At 34.4% G+C, this 18,839-nt stretch overlaps 2 protein-coding genes across 3 annotated transcripts in view; both read right to left on the bottom strand.

The window, feature by feature from the left end:
- LOC128013644 (matrix metalloproteinase-16-like) overlaps nucleotides 1-14,422 on the bottom strand; it is a 58,910-nt gene extending 44,488 nt beyond the window's left edge. The window contains exon 1 of one of the 2 annotated variants that reach the window (XM_052596764.1): nucleotides 13,978-14,422. In XM_052596764.1, coding sequence (XP_052452724.1) covers nucleotides 13,978-14,088 — 111 coding nt within the window. In that variant the 5' untranslated portion in view covers nucleotides 14,089-14,422. The remainder of the gene's footprint in view (nucleotides 1-13,977) is intronic. The other variant, XM_052596763.1, reaches the window with a different exon arrangement.
- cubn (cubilin (intrinsic factor-cobalamin receptor)) overlaps nucleotides 1-18,839 on the bottom strand; it is a 226,603-nt gene that overhangs the window by 35,779 nt on the left and 171,985 nt on the right. The window lies entirely within an intron of this gene.

Raw genomic sequence — 18,839 nt, 5'->3', positions numbered from 1 at the left:
ACTTTTTCTTTTTTATTGCTGAGGATGATATCTATGCAAAGTATATATTTTTTTGTGTGCTAAAGAAAATTTCTGTTCTGTGGTGAAATATGAGCTAGATATTTCTATGGGAGATTCTGTTTTTTTTTTTTTTTTTTTGAAGGTCCTGCAGCTTGCAAAATTTATTTGATGTCATACTCATCTAAAACACATAACACGATTTACCCAAGTATGACATGTTCCTATATTTGTCCTAGAATAACTTTCCTCGCAAACAATCTTAGACCAAACAAATGTCCCTAAAGATCTGTTTTTTTTTTTTTTTTTTTACCAGGAATGTTTCGTGTTAATCAAACCCAATTAAAGACTAAATTGAGGTTGGTCTGTGAGATAGGCCTACATGACAGGAAGCTTAACCCTCTGGAGTCGATTAACGCGTATACGCATTATGAGGCATTTTCTCCTGATAACCCCGAAAAGAACTTTAATTATACTTTCAGTTTTAATCGTACAGATAAGCGCAATACACAAATCAAATCTGTAAAGGGTCTACTTTTTTTGTTTACAGACATAATAACAACAGAACTTTGTACATTTATAAAATAAAGATAACAAATTAGGTGTGCTGTCTGCAGCCTTTGTCTGCGCTGATCTTCATGTACAAACACGTCATTAAAATGAACTGTAACTCCGTGAATACTCAACGAAGAAACATGAGAGAGATATCTATAGAAAGCTTGACATGTCTACTTTAAACTAAACAAGTGCTGCCAAAAACAGATATTCTGTGATAAAGTAATCCATATGAAAACAATGCGATGTCCGTTTTTCACGTCTCCCTTCATTATCTTCTAATGTGACCACACCCCCCACACTGAAGCGCGCGGCTTGAATACGCCTACACAACAGAAGACAATGCAGCGAGACTGTTCTTCAAGTTTTAAAAATTATTTTACTGTTTGCTTCGTGATGAGAGGAATAAGACATAATTCACCCCAAAAAGATGTGATGTGGTTGAGTATTTGAGATTTGGATTTCTTCAGAAAAAAAGAATGAAGCACTTTATTCAGCAGAGATCATAAACACGAGTAAGTCTCTTTTTATTTATTTATATACTTTTGCTAGTATTCACATAACGTGCAAACATTTTACTAGTCCAAAGACTTTTTCCAAACTATAATTCCTGACTAAATGTATAATCAAGGGAAACATTATGAAGTTTCAATAACAATATACCATTCAAAAGCTTGATGTAAATAATATAAATGTAACAAATAAATGTAACTGTAATAAATGTAACAAACAATGCTGTTCTTTCAATTTATCCCCCCAAACAAACTGAAAAAATATTCTCAGCTCTTTTCAGCATTAATAATAATAATAATGATAGTAATAACAATAAATGTTTTTGTCCTCACATTCTTTCTTGTAAGTCCTCCCTCACAGTGGCACAGTTGAATGAGAGGCTCATTATGCAGCTCATTATGCAGGCCTTTGTCTGCTCAGGTGTAAATCACAATGATATTCATGATAGTTACGTCTACTCGCATATGACTTTTACCAACAAAAAGTGTCTTATAAAATTTAAATCAACATATTGTTTTCTGTGAGTGAGTAAACAAGATGATTTTCACATAATTTAGAAAGAAAAATTCTAGGCTACAAGCTCCAGTTCTCAAAAGTCCCGGGAACCAATGTTCTGTATGTGTTTTATGGCCTTATTCAAGTGATTTAACATTTTTAGTTTTTCACTAACCACGCATAACATTTATTTTTCTCAAAAACACAATCATGTACATACATGCAGCTCACATATTATTATAGCCCAGTTTGTGCTGATTACAGGGAGACTAGACTTTAGCCATTTAGATGTGTATAAGAAACTGAAAAAAACACAAATGTCAGGGCATGACAAAACTTCTCCAGGCCCCAAAAATACCCTTAGACTCCAGAGGTAATATATAACAGGTCACATGAATATATCTCTGTTACACTCTCTCACACACAGTGATCAGAGGACTTGATTCACTTAGGCTGTTTTATGTGTGAAGGATAACAAGGATAATTAGTTGTGGTGTGAATACACACATGTGATACCCATATGAAAGAAAAAGCCCAAATGTGTCTCTTCTTGCTCAGATTTTGAAGAGCCAAGTCAATGTTATTTTAGTAGTATTTCTAAACTATTATAGTATTTATTTATATTTTATTTACACACAAACACACACACACACACACACACACACACACATATATATATATATATATATATTAAATATATTTATATAAATTATATTCTTTATTTGTACGTAATAAAAAATAGTACGAGTTTATTATATTTTTATATATGTTTTAGTGATTTTGTTATGTTCTTTTGGCATCTTTGTATTTATATAATTTTAGTTATTAGACATTTTAGTTTTAGTAATTTTAATATTTCAGCTTTAAATTATTTATTTCAGGTTAGCTTGAACATTTTCATCTAATATTTAGATGTTTTTTAAATAATTAAATTATATAAATTAGACTTTTAATATGTTTTTATCTTAGTTTTAGTTTACATTTGAGTAATTTCTATGCATTTTCTTTCGTGGTTATTTATTATTATTATTATTTGTCATATTTCTATATAAAAAAAAATTTTTTTTTTTTTTAAATTGTGGTACTTCAAAATCAAATTATTTATCTTAGTTTTCCAAAGGAACATATCTTAGATTTTTGTACATTTAAGTTCTTCAATTAATATGTAGAATTTTTTCATTCATAATTATATTTCTATTTAATATTTTAATTAGATTTTTATATACGTTTTCAATTTAGGTTTGATTTACATTTAAGTATTTAGCATTTTACATTTTAGTTTTTTTGTTTGTTTGTTTTTGTCATCTAAGTTATTTTTTATTTCTTCTATATTTATAGCAATATTTATTTTGGTTTTAGTTTTAGTAATTTTGGTACTTCAAGTTCGAATTGTTCATTTTAGGTTAGTTTCCAAAACAACATATCTTAAGTTTTTTAAGTTAGGTTTAATCATATTTTTATTCCAAAACTTAATAAAATTATTGAGCTATGAAAGAGCAATATCTCATCTAGGGTAAACTAAAATATGCATAACACATTCTGACCTGCCAACTAGGCAATTTAATGTAGAATTTCTTAACAGAATTTTTACTGGTTGACCTTCAGCCCGACCAATGGCACGCCTGGTCAGGGCAGTGTAACGCTGTGCTAAAATATCCCGTATTTGCATTCAGTCACAGCATGCTGTTAGCTAAACAGCGATCTGTTATCTTCAGATGTTTTCCTCTGCACAGGAATCATGCTTTTAACTGGCACAGGCATTTGGCACTGAAAGTCAGAATTCATGAATAAAAACCGTAACCTAATTTGATGTTGTAACTGGATCCAAGGGGATCTATGGTGGTTTGGGTTTACAGACACATATGTGATGAGGTGTTGCATAATGCACAGACCTGAAGTGAGTGAGGAAACCAAACCAGAACAGCAAATATGTCACGTTTTTGTAGGCGGCATTGTGCAGAGGTGCTATAATTCGATTGCACAACTCAACACAGTTATTGCTGCCCAGCATTTACGCCCAACGCTTCATGTTCCTCTGTTTGTTTAGGGTGCTGAGGGACCTTTTTTCCAGAAAGAAGAATGACAAACTATTCTCAAACTTTGTTTCAAAACCAAAAGGTTGCAAAACACCAAAAATCCTGGCAAAAAACGTAAGTATAAACAAACACAGTGAAGCTCAACTTAATCTGTGGGAGGTATGGTGCATTATTGTGTTAAGTACTGGCAAACGTTTTAGACACGCTGTACTATTTAAACCAGTAAACTTAAAAGTGAAGTGTGCCATTTCTCTGCCACTAATGAGATCTAAATAATTTTGTTTGAAAGGCCTGACTGGTTTAGCCATAACATAATTGACTTAACCAGTATTGTGGGACTATTTTTTTGTCCAAACTTTGTTGAAATCATCATTTCTTGCAATTATGTTTAGTTCCAGTAGTGAAGCAGAAATTACAAACCACAGGACTTTAATGGCTAAATAGCTACAGTATATAAATAGCTAAATACTGTAGCTAATTTGGGTAGATAATATGTTCCCAACCCTAGTAGTGTCCACAGACAGGTTTAGAGTAAATTGAGTATTATTGTTAATAATAATATAAATAATACGTTCATGTTAAAAGTTTAATTTAATGCCATTAAATATAATTAAATGTATTTATTTTACAGATTTTGACAATTATTTTTGCATTCTGCTTTCTATAAACTGTTTATAGAGACAAGAGAAATTGTGCAATATTATAATATAATAATACATGTTTAAAGTTTAATTTAATTTAATTTATTTACACATTTTGACAGAATTACTTTTGCATTCTTATTTTATCCTCTTGAGAGCCATCTGCTTTTCTGTTGTCCTGAGATGAACTGAACCACTCTCATGCCTCAGTACAAAATGTATAATATGTTAGCTGGCATCCAAACATTCAAATATAATTAGAGAGGAACACAAAACAGTGGAAATGACGATAAAAAGAAGGATAATCCGAGGCGTTTGGCACTTTAGGTTCATCTTCGTGTTCCCTGGTGTCTAAACTCATTTCTTCTTCCAGCTTTCCAGTGTTATCTACCCTCTTTTATCTGCTGATGATAGACAGCTGAGCTCCACACAGCAGGTCAATGTTTTCTAACACCTCTCTGTCAATCACTTTATATCAGAGCAGAAACACATTTAATACAGTGAAGACAGATACATGTGTGTTATGTAAGTAGAGAAATATTCAGAAAAGGTCTCCTCTGAGCTATGGATTATTCAGTGTATGACTTGTACATTTGGCTGTATATAGTCATCGTTAGTGTGAGGGGTTTTGTGAGGATTGAAGATACCCCAGGGGACCTCTAGAGGGAGAGAGAGTGATCTGAGGTGCATTTGGATTTGGGAAAACTTGGCATGTGTGGTGCAGCTTTAAAGGGGGGGTGAAATGCTCGCTTTCACTCGATATCCTGTTAATCTTGAGTACCTATAGAGTAGTACTGCATCCTTCATAACTCCAAAAAGTCTTTAGTTTTATTATATTCATAAGAGAAAGATAGTCTGTAGCGATTTTTCCCGGAAAAACACGACCGGCTGGAGGCGTGACGTGTGGGCGGAGCTAAAGAATCACAAGCGCGAGTAGGCTTTTCCGTTGAGAGCGTTTAGAAGCTGTGACTTTACCGTGAGGAAAAACAAACCATGGCTAACAGTCAGATTCAGCGTATATTTATGATCCAGAATCAGATCCAGAGGCTGAAATTTAACAAGAGCAGCATCAGCAACAACGTCTCTATGTGGTATGTACTGAAACTGTATTTATTTGCTTAGCGGTTTTGGAAAATGACTAAGTTCCACTTTGTCGTCTTTTTTTTTTTTTTTTTTTTAGCTGTACATGTGGAAAGTGCAGTTTGATGACAATATCGCATGTTGTTTACTTGATGTGCTTACGCGCCGATAGCTAAGTTAACAACACAGAGATATTTGAAGCAGTTTTACTCACCGCCTGCGGTTCCAACACACGATCGTGACCCTTTTTCGTTGGGACTGCATTATCCTTAAGAAATAAACGATGTGCAAATCCGGCGTCAAACTGGGCCTTGTTTGTAAAACAAGCATCTTCGAAATGCAGGGAACAAACACAAACACTTGCACAACTCCGTTGATGCTCGTTAAAAATAAACTCCATCCACTGGTCCCTTAATGCTGTTTTTTTTTTCTTCTGGTAATCTGTGCAGGGTTGTCTTGCCCTGGCAACCAAAGAAACACTTCTTTTGTGACATTTTTCTTCTTTTGAAATGGCATATTTTGGATAGTTTCTGAAAAAGTTACGTTCAGTTTTATAAAGTTTCGTTCATTATTATTGAAACAAATGTAATTCCATACACAACCAGGATACAAGATACTGTACGTTGGCTCCTTGGATGTGGACCGCGTGTCAAATGAACAGAGCTTTGGGCCTACAGGTGTATTTTGGTGAGACTGACATTTATTTACTTGGCAGATGCTGTTGTCAAAAGCACTTTACTGTACTTTTTCCACTCAAGTGTCTTGCTGAAAGAAACTTTGGGCTACAAGCTTTAAGTTATAAACCCAGATATTTTACCATTTAGTCTACCAACTTGTTTATTCATTGTTTATTATTATTTTTTGCTGAAAACTGTTTGCTTACTGTTGTTTTTTTTGTTAATGTATCTTGATTTTTGTCATTCATGTTTGATTATGGATGTGTTCCAAATAGCAAACTTGTCAATGAGAAAGATATCCATTAGCATTTTTGTTAATCTCATTGGTAGTTACATATCTAGAAGTGAACTGTTCTTTGGTATATTTTTCATGAGCCAATCACATGAGCCATAAATACCATATGAATAACATTCACGAAAATGATGCCTGAAATTCCTATTTTGTAGTATTGCACACTAAGCCTCAAAAGTATTGGTCATTAGGAAATGTAATATAATGAAATATTATATACGTGATAATACATTGCTTCACAATGTTTTATTTTGTCAGAGTGCGCAGAAAGTTTTTTTAATAGTACATAACATATATGCTAGTATTCTTGAGCATAATAGTGCTATTTGTGAATTATGTATGTATTATTACAGAATTTATTAGTATTTTAAATAAGGATTCATATTTTTTATTTTTATTTTGTTTTAGTCTTTTTTATGTCCTTTTGTGCCATTATTATTATTTTAATTTAATTTAATTTATTTATTTTATATATATATATATATATATATATATATATATATATATATATATATATATATATATATATATATATATATATATATATAATATGTATATTCAAAGAATGTATATAATCTATGTATATTTGGCATTTTGCCAAAACATTTCATTTTTAATAGTTTTATTTTTAGTTATAAAACTATAAAAATAACACTGGAACATAGCCATTGCTGAGCTGCAAAAAGGTCAACCAACATCATACAATATGATTTAGGCCGGAGTGGACCTGACGCCATAGTCTGTTTGCAGAACCACGCCACTGAACTTTCAGAGCTGATGTGCTTCATGGATCACTAGCTAATAAGCCAAACGAGGCCTAATTAGCCTCATAGAAACATCAAAGCTGAACCCTAAAGGCCGTCCGAATGCTTCATTAGCAATGAACCACCCTCAGAGAGAAGATGTGACCATGGCAACATGTACAGATGGAGTATAGATCACAGATAAATAAGTGATTTTGAGCTTGCCTAGTCAAAATACTTCTAATTCCATCCTGTAAAATCCTTTGTTCATCTTTAGAAGTGAAATATGTGTTTTTGGCTCCGTGGTTCTTTCAAAACAGTTTGTTTGAGAATCCAGACCTGCCAAGCAACAGCAACACTTGCTCAACCAATAGCGTGAGTTTCGGCGGGGCTATTTTTGTCTGACCAATGACAGACAAGGGGTGTGTTCAGGGAGACCTGTGTGAAAACAGTCACTATTTTAGTTAAATTAAATTTAAAAAATGTAATTCCAAGTGAGGCTAGAACTCAGACCTTTTACAGATTAATACTTGATCATTGTATGGGCTTTACATCACTAATGCTACATCAATTTTATGTGTGATTTAATCATCCCTGCATGCAATTTGAATTGCCATAACTGTTTTTCTGTCTCTCTGTATATAATGTGTGCGTGTGTGTGTGTGTGCGTCTAAGCACATTGTTTAGCTTATATAAAAAAAATGACCTTTTCACACAATGGCACTTAAATGATGTCTGTTTTAGCTGAGCTGCGACACCAGACACATGGGATCTCTTGCGTCACCTGTGCTTAAGTGAGTGTAAGTGTGTGTGGGTAAAGGCTATCGCTCTCTGGTATCGGTTTTCACATGCACTAAATTATTCATCCGGACACATACCAAAGCGTCATATCGCACATGAGATCTCCATGGCTACCTCTCCGTCTCATGCCCTCCATCAACCGCTGCCGACTGTTTTGGCCAAATGTCAGAGAATGTCACAGTCCTAGCACGGATCTAGCACGTTTTTAACCCAGTTCCAAACAAAACATTTTCATTCATTCACAGTACATTTCCTCCATAAAGAGCTTTGTGTCTGTTGCTACAGTACATGTTCAGAATAGAGTACTAGCATAATGCATATTGCTCAGTATGTACTTGTATACAGCCTAGTATTTTATAGTATGTGAAGCACATCTTATGGTATCCTAAAGTGTTTAATGAGTTGCACCATTTTGCATTTTAATCAGTCTTTATCTCATGACTTCTTAAATGAATAATGAAACATGGATTAGATATTAACTCAATCCTTCTATTTAATTCGTCACATTTCAAATAGAAGAAAAAAACAAAACAAATAGATGACATCATTTTATGTTACTATAAAAACGCAGTTTGTATATATATATATATATATATATATATATATATATATATATATATATATATATATATATATATATATATATATATATATATATGCATTTTAAAACTGTATAGTTAGTGTCTATGCTATGTCTAGTCATCACTGGATTGAGCTGCAAGGACATTTTTCCAGGTCCCTACAGTGTCAATAGAAAACCCCAAAGATCTCAAGAGAGCTCATAGTGTCATGTGCGTCTGTTCAACACCAGCAGTCACCCGTGCCATTAAAAATTGACGAGCAACAGTCTCTTTCAGCACACTAACATTACGCCAAGGAAAAAAGAAAGAAAATAACGTCCGGGGAGTAAGAAAGCTAGAAATAGACATTGCATTCAGACAGAACCAAGTGTTTGGGTTGTGCTGGTGCGCTCGCTTCTCGCAGGACAGATAAACAGACGGATGTGTAGTCCCCTCCACGTCGAAAATCTGCTCGCCGTATAGAGCCAAACTGACATCAGAGAGACCATGTGTGAACACAACATGCTACATGAAGCACAGAGCACTACGATCTTGCCTGGAAATGCACACGATGACACAATGTACGAACAGAATGCATGCATGCATTGATGCTTGCACATGCATACAAACTCACAGGATGATGTTGCACAAATGCAACAACCGTTAACAATTAAGAGCTGAGAAAATGTCAACAATCTACTCATGTCCTCTCTAGGCCTCAAGACAGAAAGTGGCACTCAGAAACACTGCAAAAGCATAAACACACTATGAAGGGAACGATCTAATAAACATTTGAGCTTCTGTTCATTCACGAGCCTTCAAAAGAGACTTTCATGTTGTACTCAGGAACAAAACCGACCTTGTCAAATGACTCCATTATTCAAAGGGTTCTTGTGATGGAATCTGTCGGCCGGTGAGAAAGACAGAACTAAACCCATTCAGTTGGGCCGTCACGCACTCTGTGCTCAGCAGGACGCAACCTCACTGACTCTAGTACACATATAAAATTAAAGTGAAGGGCTTATGGGATGGGTTGCACATTGTGTATTCTCTTTGAAGCTGTGTGATGTGTTGAGTGCAGAGTGCGAGAGAATATGTGTATTATATGTGCAAGTGTGACAAAACCCAAAGCCTGGCTCTTAATAATGTGATTTTGCACCTGATACTCAGAACAGATTAGCTAGATATAGGCCTAATATGACCTGTTCAACCCAAAACACTGGCATACAATTAGGGCTGGGGGATATTTTAAATATTTTTTAAATATCTGAGATGACGATCCTTCACTACTCATAGCTGTGCAAGCTTTTAAACAGTGTTTTTGATTTTAAATATATATATATATAAATTTTCAAATTTACATGAATCAGTATATGGTCTATTTAAATCGATTTGATCAACCCCTAAATACTACTTTAATTTTAGGGCTGGGCAATATAATGAACAGTTATGAAATATTTGAGATGATGATCCTTCCTTGTCTTACAAACATTCTTTATTTTATCAAAGCAGCATTTAGAGTTGGTTCAGTGTGTCTGTATCAGTTCAAACTGTCCATTTATATGAATCAGTTCAACTCTAATTCAACGATTCGTTTGCATCATTGCTCAAAAGTGTCCATGGATGTCTCTGCATCGAATTTTTCCACTTCAAATGCTGGAATTCAATTAGGGCTGGGTAATATATTAAATATTTATGACATTTATGACATATTTAAGATGATGATTCTTCATTCTATCATTCTCAAACATGACAGCTTTAGTAGCGTCTTTGAATTTTCAAATTAGAATTAGTTCAATTCATATACACGAATCAGTTCAAACTGTCCATTTATATGAATCAATTCAGCTCTGATTCACTGCATCATCACTCAAAAATGTTCATGGAAGTCTCAGCATAGTTCTATTATTCTCAGCATAATAAAATGATTAGTCAAATAAATATAGCAGTTTATGGTATGTGATATATTTGTACTGAAAGCTTAGTATTTATATACAGATTTTTATTATAAAAACTGTTATTTTATATTATATTTTACTGTATTTTAATTCTGTATTCAAATATATTTTAACTCACCTATTTTGTCTAAAAGAAGGTCATTTTGAGTTAGTTCGGAGCAAATGCGAGAAGTAGATATATTACAATATAATGGATTCGTCAGTTACATCATCCAGTGTGTATTTTGGGGGTGAATCACTGTAGCCATGGTGGTAAAAATAACATCTAGTCTTGCTTAATGAAAGATTAGCAAAATGACAGAAACTGCAACAGAAAGATGGAGGGTGAACTCCATCTGACTCCTATTTGCGCGCACACACATCATGTTATACGAAGTGACAAACATCATCCAAACATGTCATTCTGGAGAGAATATGCCTTTGTTGGAGCGATGTGACAGAGCTTTATCTGTTCACATGACGTTTTTCTGACTGACAGCTCCGGCTCTATTTTACAGCTTGATGCGTGCGTTTTCGCAAGACGTGACGACTTAAATCTATACAATGAACGGAATAACTCCTCCATAATCCAAATGATTTATATGAATACAACTTTTTTTTCCCCATTTAATAAATCGTACTTTTTAATTAAAAAATAAATCAGCTGTGTTCCCGGGAGATAATTCCTCGGCTGGTTCTGGGAGGCCATTCTTCAACTGAAAGCCTCGTAAAGACCTCCAGAGAGCTATACGTATGGGAGAGCGCGCGGACTGCCAAGAAAAGATTACATGTCCATTGTCAGCTCTTAATAATTTGGCTTTCTGAAAGACCAAATAGTTTGTCAATGGTTTCTTTTATAACACACCTCACTGCCTTCGCTGCACACTGGTTAAATCCCTCTTTTGTCTGTCTGTCACACACTATTAATAATGTCTCTCTCCAAAACACACACATACACACGGAGACAGAAAGCAAGAAAGAGAGGGAAAGACCTTGTCTACTGTACTGAGAGTGTGTACATTATACATTCGAATAGATATTGAACCATAACACATGTGTTAATGACTCTGGTAAAACATGTAGAACTGCAAGGAAGGCAGGAAATTGAGGTGATGCTGTGGCCCAGTGACCAATCAGCTCCTGACCTCAGTCCAACAGAGACAGAGACAGAGACAAAATGTCAAAACCTGGACGGATTTAGGTTAAACTACAGATGCGCCATTTAGAAAGACAGAGACTTATCTTACCCTCTAAAAGCCAATGTATCTGTGTGCACAGGAAGCTACCAATATAACCCTCTGCCACTGCCACACCAGCAGAACATGTAAGCCAAACCGCACCAATGAACTTCAGTGTTTTACATCAGTGTCCTTTTATAACCCCGGACAAGTGGAAAATGCATTCTGTCTGTCTCCTTGATGCTTTTTTACGCCAGCAGATTGAATGTTTGATTCACACAAGGCTTTCTTAAAGGGACAGTTCAATTAAAATGAAAGTTCTGTCATCCTTTATATGCCCTCATGTCATTCCAAACCTGCATTCTTAAAAAAAATAGATGGTTTTTGCAGCAATGCCATAGAAGTTTTTCATAATACAGAAGTTTTTGTTGACCTAAAGAAACTTTTCCCTCTATAAAGATCCTATGGAAAGGTTCCATGGATGTTAAAAGTTCTTCATCAATGCCAATAAAGAGCCTTTTTTATTTTTTTTATGACTATGATATTTTGAAGAATGTTGAGGTCCCAAAAAACATTGGAACCCATTGGCTTTCATTGTAGGTACACATTCTGTGTACGGTCTATTGGTTTTAGTGAGTAAATGAAGACTACATTTTCATTTTTGAATAAATGATCCGTTTCACTCTTTGAAATTAAAGATTCCAAAAAGAGTGTTTTTGCAACAGTGCCATAGAAGAACCCTTTTGGGTTTTCTTTCACTCTTAGAAATAAAGACTCCTTATCAGCATCTGTGGTGTCATGAAGAACCGATGGACGCTTTCCATTGCACACTGGTTCTTTATAGTGAAAAATATTCTTCAGATTGTTGAAATGCTCAACTAAAACTATTCCCTATTTTTTGGAACCTTTATTTTAAAGAGTGTATAATCTCGAAAATAAATGTTCTTTATTGGCATCAATTCATGGAACCTATCTTTATAGTGGAAAAGAAGGTTCTTTAGATTCTTTTAGTACTTTAGTTTCTTTTAAGAATTGTTCACTAAAAGGTTGGGGAACCTAAAGTGGTTCTTCAAAAACCCTCTTTTGGAAACTTTATTCTGAAGATTAATCTAAAGAACCTGTGCAATGGAAAGTTTCCATGAATTGAAAAGCTTCTGCTTGGAACCACTGATGCAACTGGTGCTTTCTTCTAAATAGAAATCCAGATCAGTCCAGTGAAGAAGTTTGTATCAAGCTGATCTGATTCATATAGTCTGTATTCCGCTTTGCCTCTCACTAATTTATACAATGGGATGCTTAAATACACAGTGACTGGGGACTTTTAAGTACATAGTACTGTAAAATGTTATTGAATTGCTGCTGTCCTGAGAAAGCCTCTAATCTCAATGGGTCTAAAATAGCAGTGTTCCGAGAGACAGAAAGAATAACGGTTGTCAGGATGAAAATTTAGGGCGTCTCAAGCTATTGTTTGCTTTACCGCAGATTTTAGGCTCCTTGGGCCATCTGACACAACTGTCAAGCTCATAAACAGGCGGTCTGCCTCTGCAACAGCGTCCAGCGCTTGAGGAGAAAAACTTTGTCCTGAACACACTCCACTATTCCAAACAACACAAACAGCTGTCTCATTTGAGCATAACTTCTGACCGACTGTAAATTCACAGCGGACTTTTATAAAGTTGGCCCGTTTCGAAGGCAAAAGCTTTCTTTGCTGCTTTGCATGAAATGCCGCTGCATTTCTAATAAAAATGAAAAGCTGAACTATAACAGCATGTTTACCCTTACAATATTTAGGCTGTAATGACAGGTTGACTTCTTTGGTTACTGGACGGATATCAGGTCATGTCGAGTTGATTTATTCCACCCTTTGGTGAATCAGATTGTGCCAAAAGAACAAACCTGTGTGTAAGTGTGTGTGTGTGTGTGTCTAAAACAGGAAAAGAGAAGCTTTTGGAGCGGAATAATGGAAGGGTATGGACTAAACACTTATTGTGCACATACATAAGCACTTCACTGTGTTTCTGAACCAATTAGCTATAGACTGAAGTAGCAACATCATGTTATGCATACAACAATGCATTACAAATGCATTACAATAGTGTTAACACTAACAGAAGTGTATTTGCTTCACAACACATGCTGCATGCTGCTTTTTATTTACAAAGCAACTGCACTGTAACTTCAACGCACATTTCGACTGTGTGATGCATTAGCATTGATTTTATTAATAAGTTAATATATTAATGTAAAAGGTGAACATTCACTAACAAGTCTCAGAAATAACAATGCAAGCCATTCATCTGCATTGTTGTCATTTAATAAACTTTAATTTGGCGTGTTATAGCCTACAGAACGTGCAAAGCTTGAATCGGTGGACTGCATTAGTAGATTGCATGCAAAAAGGCTCAATCCAGCGCGGGGTTTGTTATAGAGCTGTGAAGGACATCAACATCATCTCTTCTGTGGATCTCTTACCTCCACACTGAATTGCTGCTCCTCACCGTCCACAGCACATAAAATCCACAGCAAGAACTGCGCGCACAAGCAATTCAACCCTCTTCTAGTATGCAGTGTTAACAAAACCATAATGACCCGTATTTATTCGTTTTGGCTGCTTTTATTTATAGTCACTAAAAAAAGCAAAGAACAAAAGAAGGAATAAATCCCCCTGGTCTCAGTGGGTTGGAAACATTAGAGGCAGACAAACAGTCGTCACGTCGAGAGAGATAATAATAATGATGATATCACATCACTCCGGGAGGCTCTGATCGCGTTGTTTGCTCCTTCAGAGTTCGTCTCTTCTTTGTCTCCCGGAGGCGCAGATGTGATGATGCTGCTCAGATAAGTCACATTTAGTTGTGCTGCTCCTCTTCTGCTCAGCGCGATGGACTGCGAGTTTTCAACCATACCTCTCTCCTCTGCGCATGCGCGCTGCGCTCCGCTCTCAATCCCACCTCAGCGGAGAACCCACGGAGAGCAACGTCACGGAATCCTAGATCAGAAACCCAACACCAGACTGGAGTAAATAAACAGATACCGTACTATAACAATAATAATAACTTAAACAATACATGTGCATTTATATATATATATATATATTTTTTTATGTCTATCAACATATGTACTAAATGTTTCAGAATGTCTCAACATAGCCTACAGTACATACAAATTTACAAATGAATACATACTGTTAAGATTTGTTTGTTCTTTTGTTGATTTAACACACAGAATTGATAATAATGAATTAACATCACATAATTAATATTAATGAAATTGATTATATAATATCAATTAATAAATATACTTAATATAATAATATATTTAATGTGTGTGTGTGTGTATAACATTTTATTTACTATATATAATAAACTGTATAACACACGTTTACTTATAACATTACAATTTGGTTTAGCCTTTGTTCTTTGTTCTTTTTTATTAAAATTAATTTAAATATATTTGTTTGTATTAATGTTGATTTTAATTACAGTAAAACAGTTTAGTAATATTTAGTAAATAATCAAATAAATACATAATGTTTAGATTTATTCTTTGTTCTAGTCTTTCCATCTAGTAATGCCATGCAGTGTACCGTTCATGTCCACTAGAGGGCGTCTCGCATGATCTCTTACTGTATAAAAAAACATTTGCTCACTTTTTATATACATAAAACTATTCCCAGCTGTTTGTTTGTTTGTTTGTTTCCAGTTCCAACAGTCAGCCTACTCTGACTAAATCATCCAGAACATGAACAGCACAGACTTTTGCTTATGTGTTACATTTATCATTTGCTTGGCACAATTTATTAACACTCTTACAAAAGTGCAAAGTGTGTGTTCCTCTCACACAGGGAACGGTCCGAAAACAAGAGTGCAAAACAAGCCCATCTCCATCTCAGTTTGAACACGCACATCAAAGCCGAAAAAGAAAAGAAAATCAGATTAAATGTCGCAGATCAATGATTTTCTACTTAGAGGCAAATGCGATAAAAAAAAAAAAAAACGCAGAGCAGTAGGGTACGGCCACAGCCTTCTGATGAGGTTTCAGTTTGCACGGGGCCTCAAGGAATCCAAAACAGACAGATGCGATGGGAAAGCGCCACTAACATCTGTGAAACTACAACCGTTGATCTCACACGTCACTGACCGCAGCAAAGATGGAGGGTTTCCACTGACCAATAACAGCTTTCCTTCAAAACATACTCACCTGAAATAATGCAGCATATTGAGAATGGTGTGATATAAAAAACAGCCACTCAGAACACCTTAGTATTTAACATCAAAGCAGCAGAAGTAGCCTATACAAAAACACCATGTATTTAGGTTAACAGTGGTCAGCATTTTGCTTTTGATTTGTAGTTGATGATTGCTCTGTTATCAAATCCTCAAACTCTGCCAGCTGGATCTATGTATCTGTCACATTTCAGCCACATGAGTGGAGATCAGCCAGTGAAGATGAACATGATGAGTGCTCCTGCAAAAGGTCCTTTGAGGTAAACTGAGAAACGCCCAGCAAGCTCAACAATGTTGCTAATACACATTTATTTTAAGTTGCTGAATGGTCGTAATAATGTTTTGAAATAATTTTATATGTACAGTAAATGCATTGTTACTGTAATAATGATTATATTATTCTGCACAAATATATTATTAGGTATAGTTTAATATTTTTTTATTTTGACACTTTTTTGTATGTAATTTTCGTATTACACTACTAGCGTTTATTAATTATGTCTTATGTACATTTTAGGTCTTATGGATTATTCTAATGTACTTAATTAGAAATAAAAATTACTTTTAAAAAAGTTTTCATTTATGTTTACTTTACTTTTATCTTAGTACCTCAACTTTAACTTTTTATATTACATGTGCTTTAAGTTTTTTTAAAAGTAATAAATAAATTTTATTATTACGTAAACATTTTTTTTGTTTATTATTTCTAGTACTCTATGTTAGTATTATTTATATACCTTTATATCATTTATTTATATTTTGAATTAGCTTTTATTTTTTATATTTTCTTATATACTTATATGCTTTTATCATTTTATTACTATTTTTAATATACTTCAGTTTATAGCATTCTATTAAAATAGCATTAATTTATCTATATTTCAGTAATTTTATGCTTAAACTTTTATTTTAGTTAATTGTTTTTGTTATTTATATTTAGTTTTGTTTCATCTATTTCAATTAGCGAAAGCTTTAGTTTTTTCTTCTTTTTTTTTCAGTTGACAGCAATAATGTTCTAATATGACCTGGATGTATTATGATATTTTCACTTCATAACAGTGAAGCACATGTTTTAGTTTAGAAGGCTTTAAAAACAGAATGTTTTAAAACTGTTCTGCAGCGTTACTGTACTACGATGACTGCCACCAAAATGCAAAGCTGTTGAAATGTTTTATGCCTGCGGGGCAGTTGTGCTGAAGAAATGAGCAGGTGCCATAATTTCAATTCTGGCATTTCTCATTGACACGTAATAATGATGACATCCTAAACTGGAGCATTCACACGTTTCAGCAACCATCTGTGCCTCTTTCTTTTTCTCTGTCCATCTCTCATTCTCTGTTTGCTGGTGTTGTTTGTAGTCTCTCTCGCTCTCTTGCGTTGTGAGAAATAGAAGACTTTTGTGGTTCTTCTGTTCCAGCAGTGGGTACTGCTGCCCCAGATAACTTTCCCTCTCAATATTACTTCTAATGCTGTAACTGCATCTGCTCCCCTCGTTCAGAAAGCTTCTCTTTGGCTGCCTGCTTCCAAACCTTCCTTCTGCTTCCTTCACAGACCAGCCAAAAACGCTCTGAACAGATTCAGGCTTCACATTTGTGGGTTAAGCATTTACCCATTTCTCCTGGCGACCCATCACGCATCACTTTCTCCCTCGCTCTGCATTCTTTTCTTCTTTTTCCTCTCCTTCTTTACTCCTCAGTAAATCTCTTGTCATCTCCATTTACACTACATTTTCTTAAAGGTATCTGAGAAAAAAAACTAGATTTCTACTGGAGCTGTAGACAGAACAAACAGTTTTCTGGAGTCAGAATACATGTTGTTGTTTGTATTATGTCCAAATTATTGAACAGAAATCATATCACTCACCTCAAATCCATTTGTGTGGAGTTCAGAGAACACGGTTAAATGTAATAATGTAATGTCTAAGTAATATAGTAATGTAATGTCTAAGTAATAATGTATTGGAATAATAATAATTAAAATGTATTATATAGATTATTATCATTTACAGTAAGTCATTTTGTGAGATATTGTTACAATTTAAAATAACCGTTTTCTATCATAATGTATATTAAAGTGTAATTTATTGCCGTGATGCTGAATTTTTTTAATTACTCAGGTCTTCAGTGCCACCTGATCCTTCAGAAGTCATTCTAATATGCAATTTTATTGTATAATAATTAATAAAGTGTAAACAAATAAATTAGAAAAAATAATAATATCATTGCATAAAATGTATAATTATATAATTACACAATTTAAAATATATATGCATAAAATATATATAATAAATTAAGGAAATCGAAGAAAAAATATATAAAGTAATTAAACTTTTTATAAAAATTACAATTTAAACACATACAGTATGTGTGCATTATATATGTGTGCACAGGTATGTATACATAGATTTCAATAAATGCAATTTTTTCTCCTGGTTCATCATCCTCTAGGCAAATATCATAAGCCTAAATAATAGCACATAATTTGATTTTCTGTTCACAAATGTGAGAGACTACTTATATGCTAAAGTTTAACATTTGGCTTAGGTGTTAGGAAGAATCCCTAGGATGAAGAAGCACCAAAACCTGCATTTATTTTAATGATGTCAGGCAGGCTTACGTTTAGAAGCATGCAATTTCGACAGAGCTTTATGCAGATCCAGCAATGGCTCAGACTCGCTGACAGTTATGAAATGCAGGGTCAGATCCAGGTCAGACCTTACAGACGCTTAAGAAAGCCAGAAGTCGCTCACGGCTCCAGTGAGGGTGCCTTAAACATCAATGTTCAGATAATGTCCCTCTTAAAATCACAATACAGCCTCTGATTTAAATTGCCAGGTTTAAAAAAAATAATAAATAAAAATATATCATTTTTTCCCCCCAGAAAGTCTGGTTTTAAGTCCAGCTGTTGTGATACTCTAGAGGACAGATGGAGCATAAAAATAACCTAATACCGGTGAACATGTGCACAATGGCACGACAAACACGACATTTACATAATGTGATTAAACATGAAAGCAGGGTCGCACATGACATCCATCTAAAAAAAAAAAAAAAAAAAAAAAAAAAAATCAACTGCGATCTATAGGGTGTCTGTCATCGGTTGTGTTTG

This window comes from Carassius gibelio, chromosome B24, assembly GCF_023724105.1.
Source record: "Carassius gibelio isolate Cgi1373 ecotype wild population from Czech Republic chromosome B24, carGib1.2-hapl.c, whole genome shotgun sequence".
In the NCBI taxonomy this organism is placed as follows: domain Eukaryota; kingdom Metazoa; phylum Chordata; class Actinopteri; order Cypriniformes; family Cyprinidae; genus Carassius; species Carassius gibelio.
This window is presented reverse-complemented; position numbering and strand designations above follow the sequence as displayed.